The sequence below is a fragment of the Parambassis ranga genome, chromosome 1, assembly GCF_900634625.1.
Source record: "Parambassis ranga chromosome 1, fParRan2.1, whole genome shotgun sequence".
Lineage (NCBI taxonomy): Eukaryota > Metazoa > Chordata > Actinopteri > Ambassidae > Parambassis > Parambassis ranga.
In genome coordinates, this window is record NC_041022.1 from 11,526,717 (window position 1) to 11,537,073 (window position 10,357).

At 42.1% G+C, this 10,357-nt stretch overlaps 2 protein-coding genes across 2 annotated transcripts; one reads left to right on the plus strand and one right to left on the minus strand.

The window, feature by feature from the left end:
- Positions 1-1,102: 1,102 nt before the first annotated feature.
- On the plus strand, positions 1,103-3,582 carry grhprb (glyoxylate reductase/hydroxypyruvate reductase b). Its single transcript, XM_028407548.1, has 9 exons — positions 1,103-1,345; positions 1,686-1,819; positions 1,904-1,976; positions 2,042-2,158; positions 2,278-2,366; positions 2,457-2,561; positions 2,700-2,835; positions 3,066-3,196; positions 3,275-3,582. Exons 1-9 carry the CDS (start codon positions 1,173-1,175, stop codon positions 3,394-3,396), a joined length of 1,080 nt encoding a protein of 359 aa, XP_028263349.1. The 5' UTR covers positions 1,103-1,172; the 3' UTR covers positions 3,397-3,582.
- Positions 3,583-3,644: 62 nt separating this feature from the next.
- zbtb5 (zinc finger and BTB domain containing 5) lies at positions 3,645-10,250 on the minus strand. The gene is made up of 4 exons (XM_028415822.1): positions 9,814-10,250; positions 9,047-9,259; positions 8,119-8,964; positions 3,645-7,891 (listed from the first exon to the last, which is right to left on the minus strand). The coding sequence occupies exons 2-4, from the start codon at positions 9,254-9,256 to the stop codon at positions 6,731-6,733; spliced, it is 2,217 nt and encodes a 738-aa protein (XP_028271623.1). The 5' UTR covers positions 9,257-9,259; positions 9,814-10,250; the 3' UTR covers positions 3,645-6,730.
- Positions 10,251-10,357: the final 107 nt, after the last annotated feature.

The following is a 10,357-nucleotide window of genomic DNA, read 5'->3' on the forward strand; positions in this document are numbered from 1 at the left end:
AAACATCAATATAGTTTTGTGTCAAATACAATATTTTAATTATATTTCTATAAGTGGAGTAGTGACACCCTGTATTCTCTGTCTCCAGCAACTTTCTTTATTCCTCTCCAGCTTATCCCACTACAGCTTTCACTAAGCCTAGGGTTCTGGATCCAGGATAATAACTTACATTTGTCAAGAGTAATTATCAAAATCATATATCAAATATTGCTCGTATCGGGTTATGGAAATGGAATAATGCTGAGAGTAAGAAGGATCCACCACAGTGTCCAAATAAAAGGTGCAGTGGCTGAGAATGAGGGAATCCTACCCCATATTGTTGCATGGGATGACTGAAGAGCAGCAGGGGTTTAAAAAATGAGAAGAAACACTGATTGGTCAGAGAAGAAGGAGGACATAAGAAGATGATTGATGGGGAGGAGCGATGATACAGTAATGTCTCTGTGTCCACTCACAGAGAAGGAAGGGTGTGTGACCAACCAGCCAGATCTGTCCTCAATAAATCCATAAATACAATTCGAATCATACATTAAGAAAAACCAAAACATAGTATTCTTTATTAGTTTGGACTGGAGTGTTTCTTCTATGTTATTTTTAATCAACCAACTTTTTCTGATCTTTAACCATTTTAAACCTCACAATCACTGAATAAAAGTGCTTATCTTTCCAACTCGTCTCTATTTTTGAGCACAACATTGTGTCACCTCTTCAGTTGGGAAATCGAAGAGACGCCTCTGAACTGGTCCCAGCCAGAGAGACAGAACAGAACTTGTTTGGGTCCCCTAGTGTTTAAAGAAACAAAGGTCAACAGCCAAGTGAAACATTGACATCCCGCTGCCTCAAAGTCTGGCAGGAATGTCAGAGAAGACCATCTTTAGTGTTGTGTTAGTATGTGTGAAAGTTTGTCCAAATTATAGGTTTATGTATCTGTGTTTTTACTTCAAATGCTGTGAAATATTACCAAGTCTTGGACTCTGTGATTTTGAGTTTGCTTGAGAAAAGCACCCCTCTCCTTCAGACATCAGACACCCTCCCTTTGGCCGTATTGGTCAAACCCACACAGGACCCTCCCACTGAACTACAGCCAAAATCATACACATGCCCACAACAGACTCTAAACTCCAAAGTTTCATCTCACAGACACCTGCCCACAGACTCACTCTCTCTTGGCAATGTGGTGCAGTCGTACGGCACTGCGTGGGCTCCAGAGGGCTGCCGTTATTCCTTTGAATATCACTGGGCGTCCAACAAGCACAATGCAGAGGGAGATGTCAACCCTTCCTCGGGTTTATGTCACCCGACAGATCCCACCTGAGGGACTGAAGGTCCTCAAGGAATCTGGACAGTGAGTATCATGTTCTGTCATCTAATATAAATGATTTTACGTAGAACATAATGGCCAATTGATTAGACAGTTACACTGTTATGTTGTTTTAATGTCCTCTTTGTAAAGTTTATCATTTACTTTGAGTCAACAGGGCTGCTAATGTTTGCCTTGAGGCTGGTTAGATAAGACCAGGAGCCTAAAGGCTATTCCCCCAAAACAGACATTAATGGTCTCAGTATATATATATATATATATATATATATGTATAAACTGCTTGAAATTGAATGTGACATTTGACCCCTTCAGTTGATTTACATGGACATAGATTGGCACTGGTCATGGATTCTGTTTTTCCCAGGGTGCAGTTTGAGCTGTGGGACTCAGATGATGTCCCTGTGCCAAGGAAGGAGCTGCTTCAGAAGGTCAAAGGCGTTGATGGTTTGCTCTGTGTGCTAACAGAAAAGATTGACGCAGAGTTGCTGGACGCTGCAGGTCTGAGGATGGGCTTTGAGCCAGTCAGATAATATCATTTAAAAATAGTCTCTGTGTTTATATATTTGTGTTTTATTCCTTAAGGTCCAAACCTGAAAGTTGTTAGCACCATGTCAGTGGGCTTTGATCACCTGTCTTTGGAGGAGCTAAAGAAAAGGTGAATCAACAACATAATATTCAAACACCCTCTGACCTGGTGTAACATCGTGTGTTTCCTTGCAGAGGGATTCGTGTAGGTTATACCCCTGATGTCTTGACAGATGCTGTCGCTGAGCTGACCGTAGCTCTGCTGCTCACAACCTCCAGGAGACTCATAGAGGCCACACATGAAGCTAAGATGTAATATTATATACACAAGCACACCTTCTAATTCAATTCATGTATGTGACCACAAATTACAAGCAAAACATTCAGTTTCAATTCTGCAAACACAGTGACTTTTCTCTCACTTCTGTCAGTGGGGGCTGGGGCACATGGAGAACACTGTGGCTCTGCGGATACGAGCTGGCTAACAGCACTGTGGGTATCCTTGGTCTGGGGCGGATCGGTGAGCACATTTGAAACACAACTTATATTCAGGCTTTTTGTTAAATTGCAATTTCTGTAAATTTGATTTTTGTTCAATGTTTACTTTGAGGTGTGGCTATTGCTGAGCGCCTGGCACCATTTAAAGTAAAGAAGTTCATATACACGGATTTGGCCCCCAGGCCTGAGTTGGCCAGTATTATCAATGCAGAATATGGTAAGGAATGTATTCATTATCAGTTTTATGTCTCTGCTTGCACCTTTTCCTGTTATGTTATCTTTCTCCAGAGCTAATGGAGAGAATTATAACAACAACATTTAGACTCATTCAGAGCAATACTTGTCTTTGTTCTAGTTTCTTTGGATGAGCTGGCGAAGCAGTCTGATTTCCTTGCTGTTTGCTGCGCTTTAACCCCAGAGACGAATCAGATCTGCAACAAGAATCTCTTCTCCATGATGAAAAATACATCCATCTTTATCAACACAAGCAGGTACACGCTGCTCTGTAGAGGCTGATGATGAGGATTGACCTCAAAGTCAAACAATTAAATGCAATTTAGATGTACAGAACTTGTTTCATTTTCCCAAAACCATATCACATAATGGAATTAAGAATAATTTATAATGCTGCTCTAAAGAACTGTCATCTTTAGAAATGATACACTAGCATAATAAAATATCACTGCTCATCGGTGTAAATAAGTGCTCTTTCTGTTGTCAGAGGTGGGGTGGTGAACCAAGAAGACCTGTATGAGGCTCTGTCCACTGGACAGATAGCAGGAGCTGGATTAGATGTCACAGTCCCTGAGCCTCTGCCCACCAGCCATCCATTGTTTACCCTGAAAAACTGCGGTGAGTCTCTCTGTGTGTTGGTAAGGCTATGCTGTTATCACCATGCTCAGCTCTGACTGCTTGATTCTGTCTCCCCAGTTATTCTACCGCATATAGCTAGTGCATCGTACAGCACCCGTAACGCCATGTCTTCCCTGGCAGCAAACAACCTCCTCCTTGGCCTGCGGGGAGAGCCAATGATTAAAGGGCTCAAGCTTTAAGAAGGAACCGGTTTCTGCTCTGACAGATTAAATATTGGACAGTCTCTGCTCCTCACATATCTAATTCTTCTTCAGGGGACCATGGTAATTCTATTACATTTAGCTTTGTAATGGAGAGTTTTCCTTTTAAGTCTTACAACGTATATATGTACAATTATTTAATAAAAATGTCACAAGCAAAGTGGATTCCATCTTGTCTTTATTCAGTCTATACAACAACTGAACATTCTATACAATCATCATGGCCTTCAACAGTAAAGAGACGAACATTTTGTCATCTCATGGTTATACTATGCAACTTATACAAACACAGAATCCTTCAGTTTTGGCATTATCAACAAAAAGCCCAGCTTTTCAAGCTAGTGGGCGTAAGGCAGTGACATTAATATTCAATTTAGGTCTTTTATATATTATTCTTTTTTAAAATCTGACATACGTGGAGTAGTACAGTTGATGCATTTATTTAAAGATTCACATCAACTGTTAATATGACAGTTTTTAAAAGACAGCACCATTATAATTCTTTCAAGTCAGGCCACTGTTGACTACATCTCTTCCTTATCGTTTTACTGCTACATCTTTCCATGAGAACACATGGTAGCTGAATGTGAGCCAGCGGGTGGGTTTATGTTTATAAGGGAGGGCCTTTTTTTAGATTATCAATTAATGCATGTGTCAAACAAAAGTCATTTAGAACAGGCTAACAGTGTAATGACTCTACAGTACAGTAAGGTGTCAACTAGAAACGAAAGCAAAGACCACCTCTCACTGACAATATAGGTGTTGCAATACATCAAGCAATATACAGAAAGGCAAACGTGTATATAAAGTGTTATTTTTTCATTTCAGTTCACTAAAACAGAACTCTACAACACTGCATGAACACTCAACAAAATGTCTAACCAAGCAGCTGCCGCCGCTGCTAATGTGATGATCCTTGATACGGTGTCACTTTCATTCAAACTTACATTTCTTCTCAAAATTTTTGTAATTTGTTAAATATTACACAAATTATCAGGTAAAACATTGTGGTCCAAGTATACAACGGCATTTATCAAGTTATATGTTCACATTAAAATACAATTAGTTATATTAAAAACACCTAAAATCTATAAATAACTTCCTGCTAAGTAACAAAAATTAAAAACTCTTGGCATTAATACCAAATATAAAGGTTGGTATGACAGTAGAAGGAGCTGGGGAAGTCAGATAGCTCCCATATGTTCCCACTGTTCAACATTCGAGTAAACATATTATTTAAAAAAAAAAAAGACTGATTTGTCTAAGTGCTTTTTGTAACAGATGCAACATTATATGTAGAAAGAGACATGTATAAAGCACATACGTTAAGTACAGTAGCAAACCTCTACACGTTTAGTCTCTTCTCCAAGAGAGACTTTAAATGTGCAATATTTACATTTCTAAAGTATTCCAACTCAAATCCTCAATTCCTTAGCAGCCAACAGTTGGGTTGTTGGTACTTACTGTTTTGGGTTAACTCAAGGAATTTTCTGTAGTGTGTGTCATGTTTTATAGTAGGATGTAAATCTAATGACACACAATTAAGCCATATTAAAGCAGAGGTTCTGAAGCTGTGATCTTTGTATGGACAATAAAATGCAGTTTGCATATATCCGTTTTGTTGAAACTAGACTGCAAGGCCTAAGTGATGTTTCTGGTGCAAACTCTTTTTGACTGCTTAGACCATTACTCTAATATATTATGCAACTAAAGTAAACTGTTCAAGCACAAATTGGGGCAAGAGGTTAATGACAGAAAATAAATCATCTTGCAGACGTGTGAAGGCCCCATCAGTACACTCTGAAGTAATTTGCTTGCTACCAGAAATATTCTTAACAATAACTCGACACTGATACTGATTCCATTTCACTGATTACATTAAAAGGCATCTACAGAGGTCAAACATCTCACTTCCACTTGACTTAAATTTAGTGACTGCATGTGCATGAAACTTATATTCACATATTTATGCTATTAAACAAATCATTCTTCAGTCATTTGATTGTTTTTTAACTGTGTGAGCATAATGGCACTTTGCCATATCAAAGCATTAAAAGGCCTGTCTCACAGGCAGGACTAGGATTTTTTTTATAATATATGTAAGTGCACGAACCATTAGTTCTTAGTACTTACATGCATGACATATCTGACACCCAAACTGAATCACTGCCCTTCCCTGCCCTTGGGACAACCCAACAGTCTGGGACACACTGCTACATGTTTCATAAATGTGCATTAAAAAAGCATCACCACCATACTTCACATGATATCAGTTCATAGTGCTGCACAGCTGTCTCTGATCTGCATTCACACTGATTGTTGTAAAGACTGACTATATGTGTGTACAACAAGCTATACATCGGCAGCAAGGGAGCACCTTAACAGATCAAGAAAGCCTGCATGTTTTTTTTTTTTTTTTTAACTTTCCAACAAAACAAAGTCAGCAGTCTTGTAGTTTTTAAGGTCCGATTTGTAATAAATCTTGTTTAAATAAAGTTTGAAACATTAAAAAAGGACATAAAGAAATAACACCTATGCTATAATGCAGAGATGTCCACTGCAGTTAGTGTGCTAACCAACTCTCTGTGGCCTGTATCCTGGCAAAACATCACGGACAGGACCACAACGGTGGTGGAAGCTAAACACAAACCCCATTTGTCCAGTCAATCCTGCCTTATAATGTCTTTTCCGTAAAATAAAAAAAAAATAAGATCATGCTGAATCCTGACCTTGTGTGATCTTGTGTTGCGGTGGGACTGGAGCTCTGTGTAGTAATGCTTGCAGTGGTGGCTGGTGTGTTTACATCAACACAACAATTTCAACATGATTTCTAATCTCTGCTGTAGTATGAATTGACACCAGGTGTCATACAATACAGTCATTAATCGTTTGTGATTCATTTAAGTACAAAAATTAAGGGGAAAGGATTATTCTTACAAATTGGACCTTTAGAAACCAAGCCTATATCATATTATGTATATAATATACAAAACTCTGTAGGCTGGTTAGTGGAAAAATCTCCATAATATTCTTAGGGTGTTTATATATCATACTCTACAATCTATGATACTCTATCATATACCACAGCATGTGCCATTTTTGCCCATCCCTTCTACAAACTTTCCAATAACTTTTATCAGTTTTATGGTTATCTTAGTCCTACAAAAGAAAATATCTGATTACATTAACCTACCTATCTTTGGTCTCATCAGAACTGACAGAGCACATTACATGTCGAAGCTTCAGAGAAACCTAAACATTTATGGGACTTTAAATTTAACCTATGATTTCATGTTATTTGCACCCTCTGGCCCTACAGCAGGGCGTTGGACATGTTACTGTTCTGCCAGCGCAGACAGGTGGTCTTGGAATGCTTGTAGAGGTGTGACGACTGACTGAATCGTTTTCCACACTTCAGACAGGCATAGGGTTTCTCTCCAGTGTGTACTCGGATGTGTTTCTTGCAGTCCGTCAGCGTAAGGAAGGTTTTGCAGCAGATTTTGCAGGCATACTTTCGCGCCCCTTCAACCACCAGGACGTTGTGCTCAGAGAGCGCTTTCTTGCACTTGGACAGAACGTCTGCTGATGCTCGGGTGAGCTGTGGAGGGAGGGAGGTGGGCCTGCCACTGTTTATCTCATAACCTCCATTCTCGTTTAAAAGCAGGGGACTCGTCAGACTTGAGGAAGAGGAGGCTGCATCCTGAAGAACACCACCCACTCCTTCTTCTCCTGCCATGCCACTGCTCATTTTTGGAGCAATACGTCTGTAGCCTGGATATCCCAGAGCTGGGGCACTCGCTCCACTTGTACCTCTGGTGGAACGCCCCAGAGAGTGAAGTCCAAGACTAGAGTGTTGGAAGTCAAGGCTAAATGGATCAACTCCTCCACGTCCCCCATTTGTACTTCCTCCACTTCCTCTGGGGTTTCCTAAACCGTCATGCAAGGGGCGGAGGAATAGAGAATCGGCCTGCAGGTTATCCCCATAACTGTTTCTACCTTCACCACTGAGAGGGCCTGACTGCATGAGAGAAGAGGCAGAGCCAGATGGCCCAGCAGTGTCTTGTCTCAGCAGAAAGTGATGTGCTACAGCATCCCCGGTTGTTGTGTTTGGAAGGTCATCCTCTCCAGCAACCAACGCTGACCCGCCACTCCCGAAATCCTTTGGGCCAAGGAAGCTGGAAATACTGAAACCAGGTTTGCTGCTCAGTTTGTTATTGCACCCAAAACCCCCTCCAGCACCTCCTCCCATGCTGCTCTTGAGGAGGAGCTGGGTGCTAGGCTGAAGCAGGGAGTCGGAGCTGGGTTGGGGTTCAGAGGTGAAACTGCGGTCACTGCTCTCCGGACTCAGCTCTACTTTCTCCTCCTCTTCCTGACAGCCAGGCTCAGCAGGGTCACTACCTTCAGCCTGCGATGTCACATCACTGATTTCATCTGCTGGCTCAGGCGAACTCAGCGGCTCTCGCTTAACCACCACCTGTGTAACGCAAAAAAAGTGGTGCAATCTGTGAGTGGTATTGATTTTCTTGTTTAATATTGCAGTGACAGTGAGGACAGAAACCTGACCACAGAGCTGTGAAGAGAAGAGCACCTCAAGTTGCACCAATTAAGTTTAAAAAAAAGTTTCAATTTACATTTGCAGTGGAAAAAAAGATAATTGAATCTAACTTAAAATGAATAAGTGTCACAGAATCCAAAAATTACCTTCTGTTCCTCTTCTTCAGCCTCCTCCTCCTCTGTCCCTGATTTTATCTTTACTCCTGCTCTGTTGTCCTGGCGATCCTGTTCGTCCATGTCCTCTTCTTTGTTCACCCCTCCTTGCATTCTCCCCAGGTTCTCCCCCTCACAATGTCCACTGTCTGACTGACTAGGCATCTGAGGATCATCTTGGGACACAGCCACTAAACCAGTGATAGCAGCGTCTAACTTGGATTCATCCCCCATTTTGTGAGAGTCCGGGGAGAGAAGTGCTCCCTCCTCTCGCTCTGCATTCACCCTTTCTTCTCCTAACAAGCCAAGGTTAGGGGCAGAGGGGCGCTGCCTCTGTCTGGGTCTCTCCTCTGGAAGTCCCAGGGCAAGAGAGGGCTTACGTTTGTGGAAGCGTCGTATTGGAAAGGAGGCTCTTTGTTCTACTACTCTGCTGCCAACTACATTACCCACCCCCTCCTCTTCCATTCCACCTAAAGCAGAGCTCACTAAACTAAGCCCCAGCTGCTGCAGCAGGAAGGAGCGCTGCAACTTTGATGTGGCTGCGTTTGCTGCAAGGTTAGCATTAGCTGCTAAAGTCGGGTTGACCGACAAATCACCTACTTGCTGCTGCTGCCTGTGCCTTTGCTGTTCCTGTTGAGGGTGATGATGGGTGGGTCTGTCAGATGACGGGGACATGGGCAGCGTGCGTGTGGTCAGGTAATGTTTGCAGGCCTTGACTACATTGTTGAGGTGCAGATGTGAGGCTGCAAGGAGAATATCCATGACATTACTCTCCCCTAACATCAGTGTTGATGTGTACATCATGTCCACCAGCGCAGCGAAAGCTTCAGCTGTCACCACCTGCAAACACATAAGTATTAATTTGATCTTTTTGAATTACAGTAAACTTTACCAACATTACTGTTTATGTAAAGGTCTTAACCTCACTGTCCAGCTGGATCATGTTCATGCTAGCATCTCCCTCCGCTACAGTGAACAGGGCTCTGAAGTGGGTGCTGCAGGCTGCCAGGACCGAGCGGTGGGCCTTAAAGTGTCGACTGCCCACAACAATAACACAATCACACAGCTGACCATGGACACGCTGATAGTTGAGCTGCTGGAAGATCTGCTCAAAGTGGCCGGGGAAATCCATTGCCTGCAGACAAAAACAGCAACCAGAGGATTAACAGAGTATTACAAACAAATTTGCAGTTCTGATAACTTCTGAAACATTAAAGTGTTCAGACAAATATAAGAAACTTAATGATAACCAGGCATAGGCAAACATTTCTCATTAATCTGTGCGATACAGTCTAGTATATAGAGAATAGATGGAAGTTGGAATTTCAGTAAGGGTTTTAGGAATATAAATGGATGCATACATTACTGTCAATTTAAACTGAAAATCATGGCTATTGTCTTAAATGAGGGCCTACACTGATTATAGTGGATCACGATTTCCAATGTATTCTATGATGTTATTATAAACTGCTACAGAGTGAGGAATGTCAGACAATTTGTGCTCGAGCTAAAGAGTTAGCATTACAAATAATAACACTGTAGCTACAGAGCTACTCTGTGTGCTCTGCACTGTAACAGCTAGCAAGTCTACACCGGCTAACACATGAGCAGTAGCTAAAGTCAATAGCTGCAAAAAACATCCTAGAGTTATTACGATACGAGCAGAGAGTCAGTAATAAATAACATTACCTTAAAATTTTCGTAAATGTAGGTATCAAGAAGCAGGGCAGGTCAACAAACTGACAAGGCTAAAGTTAGCTGGCTACAGCCCAGCAAATTCCCTGCTAGCCTGCAGGAGCAGCAGCATACGGTGGCTCCGAGATAAACTGTGTGTCTGTATCGAAACACCTTTTCACCACAAAATGTCCACTCAAAGGTGGCCGTGTATAGCTAACATTTCCGCTACTACGACCCACGTCCCCTGTGGTCCACTTCCCTTAACAGTTTGCCCAGTGGTGTGGCTGCGGGAGGGGGACGAAAGCTGACCGCGACAAGCGGTGACTGTGGATCTCAAACAGCTGCACGCGCCTGTCGGTCTCAACGCACAGCCACAGTCACGTAACAACAGTTTCTGATACAATCATTCACAATCACTCACTGCCCGCAAACGACGTGCAAGCGTGTTGTAATTCCTTATCATGTATCACCCACTCAGACTGCTTTTCCAGCCAGACTCACATGGTGGCGCTGTGCTGCACTTCCATAATCCATGACCTCGCTGAGGTAAAGGGCT